We start from the raw sequence: 2,303 nt of genomic DNA, 5'->3' as shown, positions 1-2,303 counted from the left end.
CCAAGAAATATTACGATTTTGAGGCCAAACATAGCGATGAAACCACCTCCTAGAAACTTAAAAACCAAAATTATCAATAAGTAAATGAAACACACAAGTTTCAACATGGCAAATAACAAGTTAGGTTAAAAAATGGTCATGAATTACCAAAACTTTCTCAGACACACTTAAATACAGAGAAGAAAACATTCTCCTTCTTTTCAAGTGTATTGGCATCTGGGACTTAATGAGTGTGGATGCTTTTTTCCAAAAAAAAGGCTTTACGCAAAACAAAACAAAAATACAAAAAAAATCTATATTCAAAAACACATGCCTGCTAGACTGTAACTGTACTAAAAGGTTATAACATCTATAAAAAGTTATTTTTGGTTAAAATGTCCATACATTTTCCCCTTGCTTGTATTAAAGCAGACCAACAGTGGGTCCAGGTGTAGCGGGGGTCCTACCTGAGTATCTCTAGTATCTGTTCAGTGGTTTTTCCATCCTCACTAAATGACAGATCCAGCTGCTGCTGTTGCTGCAGCTGGCGACCCCTGCTGGCCATTTCATCCATCTGTTGGTGCAGGAGAGCATTCTGTTTTCCAAGTTCCTCAAGGCGAGACTTCAGGCTGGACAGCTCTTCCTGCAAAAGATTGAACCGTGAAATATGCATCTTTAAGTATAATAACAGATCATCAACGATGAGGTTGGCGTATGATCCCTCTACCTTTAGTCGTTTCTCTGTTGCACTCCAGGCTGCAGTTTTCTCCTGAAGGAGAGAAGTAGTTTTCTTCAGTTCTTCTTCCATCTCCCCCTTGCGTATTGCTTCTTTGTGGGATATTTTCTTCAGCTGCTGCAGAGCCTCCACATCAGCAGCATGAAGCATCAGCTCTCGCTCATACTTTGCCTGTGCCTCTCCAGCTAACTTTGTCTGAGGAAAAAACAAAGTTTTAGAAGTCTGCTGCAAAGTCCTGATTACCAGATGGACCACAGGGTGTGGGATTTAACCAGTGGGGGTTGTTAGCAAATGGACCTGTAACAGGCTGTCCTGTGTGGCTTTCTGTTCCTGAGTGAGTGCGGCAGCAGCTCTCTCCAGGGCCTCCTGCTGCTCTGCCTGACTGGCCTTCAGACTGCGCTGCAGCTCGCACACCTCAACAGACAAATCAGATCTTAGAATTATTCACGACTCATTAAAAACAGCTATTCAACATAACTTGGAGAAAATACAAAACAAGGTCAGCTAATAAATGCAACCACATTTTTTTTGGACTGTAACTTCCTTACTTGTTTCTCCACTGCCTCCACAGCCTGCCTCTTCTCCTCCAGCACCTGCTGCTTCAGTTTCTCCACCTCTAAAATCTTACTCTCCAGCTGCTTCTGTGCCTCCTCCGAAGTCTTCAGTCGGATCTCCAGAGGAGAGCGTGACTACAGCAAGGAGAGAAACGATAAGCATTGGGTGTGTTTGCTCTTTTACGTTCAGCCAAAATCGCAGCATTGATCCCTTTACCTCCTTTTCTTTCTTTAAACTGTCCTCCAGTGTTTGAACTACAGATCGGTACTGTTCAACTGTGGTATTAGCATTCTTTAGCTGTTCCTCCAGTTCAGCGTTTTGCTCCTCTGCACTTCGTAGCTGAGCCTTCACTTCTGAAAGCTCCTGTTCTGATTGGCTGATTTGCTGAGAAGCGGGCGGGACTGGGGAGTGTACTGTGGGAGATCAACCAAGACACAGGACTGTCATCAGGGATACAAAAAAAAAAAAAATAATAATTCTTCCCTTTAAATGCTGGATTATTAATCTGCAAATGCATGTACCTCTCAGTGGCTGCCTGAGGCCAGCGGCTCTGCCAGCGGGGGTAGTCGCATTGCTGGAAGCAGCAGCAGCTTCAGAGGAGGAAGCAGAGGCCAGCTGAGCTTTCAGTTTAGCCACCTGTTGCTCAGAGCCACTCAGCAGCTCCTTGGTCTTCTGCAGCAAGGTGCTTTGTGTCGCCAGCTGCCTCTTTGCTTCTAATAACTGTGCCTACAACCCAGCAGGAAGGAACAAAATCAAAACCATGACATTGCAACATCCTTCTTTATTGAGGAACCTCTGCATTTAATTGACAAGGAGAGAAAGATTTTCTTTACATCCATGGTGCGTCCAAGGGCATGTCTTTGTGCGACTTCCTCCTCCAGCTTGGACTTCATCACAGCCACTTCAGCCTCCAGTTGCTCTATTTTGTTGTTAAGTCGCTGGCGAGTCTCTGTGTCTGTACGCTCCATAGACAACTTGGGAGGGAAGGAAGGAAGGAAGGAAGGAAGGAAGGAAGGAAGGAAGGAAGGAAGGA

General features: G+C 44.9%; 1 protein-coding gene across 1 annotated transcript in view; it reads right to left on the bottom strand.

Moving 5' to 3' along the window:
* The window catches only part of tpr (translocated promoter region, nuclear basket protein), a 28,716-nt gene that overhangs the window by 17,094 nt on the left and 9,319 nt on the right, over positions 1 to 2,303 (bottom strand). Inside the window, exons 20-26 of the mRNA XM_015380900.1 lie at positions 2,104 to 2,244; positions 1,792 to 1,996; positions 1,487 to 1,683; positions 1,264 to 1,404; positions 1,013 to 1,129; positions 707 to 910; positions 447 to 622 (exon numbers count right to left, since the gene is read on the bottom strand). Coding sequence (XP_015236386.1) covers positions 447 to 622; positions 707 to 910; positions 1,013 to 1,129; positions 1,264 to 1,404; positions 1,487 to 1,683; positions 1,792 to 1,996; positions 2,104 to 2,244 — 1,181 coding nt within the window. The remainder of the gene's footprint in view (positions 1 to 446; positions 623 to 706; positions 911 to 1,012; positions 1,130 to 1,263; positions 1,405 to 1,486; positions 1,684 to 1,791; positions 1,997 to 2,103; positions 2,245 to 2,303) is intronic.

This window comes from Cyprinodon variegatus, unplaced genomic scaffold (genome assembly GCF_000732505.1).
Source record: "Cyprinodon variegatus isolate N-32 unplaced genomic scaffold, C_variegatus-1.0 Scaffold224, whole genome shotgun sequence".
Lineage (NCBI taxonomy): Eukaryota > Metazoa > Chordata > Actinopteri > Cyprinodontiformes > Cyprinodontidae > Cyprinodon > Cyprinodon variegatus.
The sequence above is the reverse complement of the archived record's forward strand: the minus strand, read 5'-3'. Positions and strand labels throughout refer to the sequence as shown.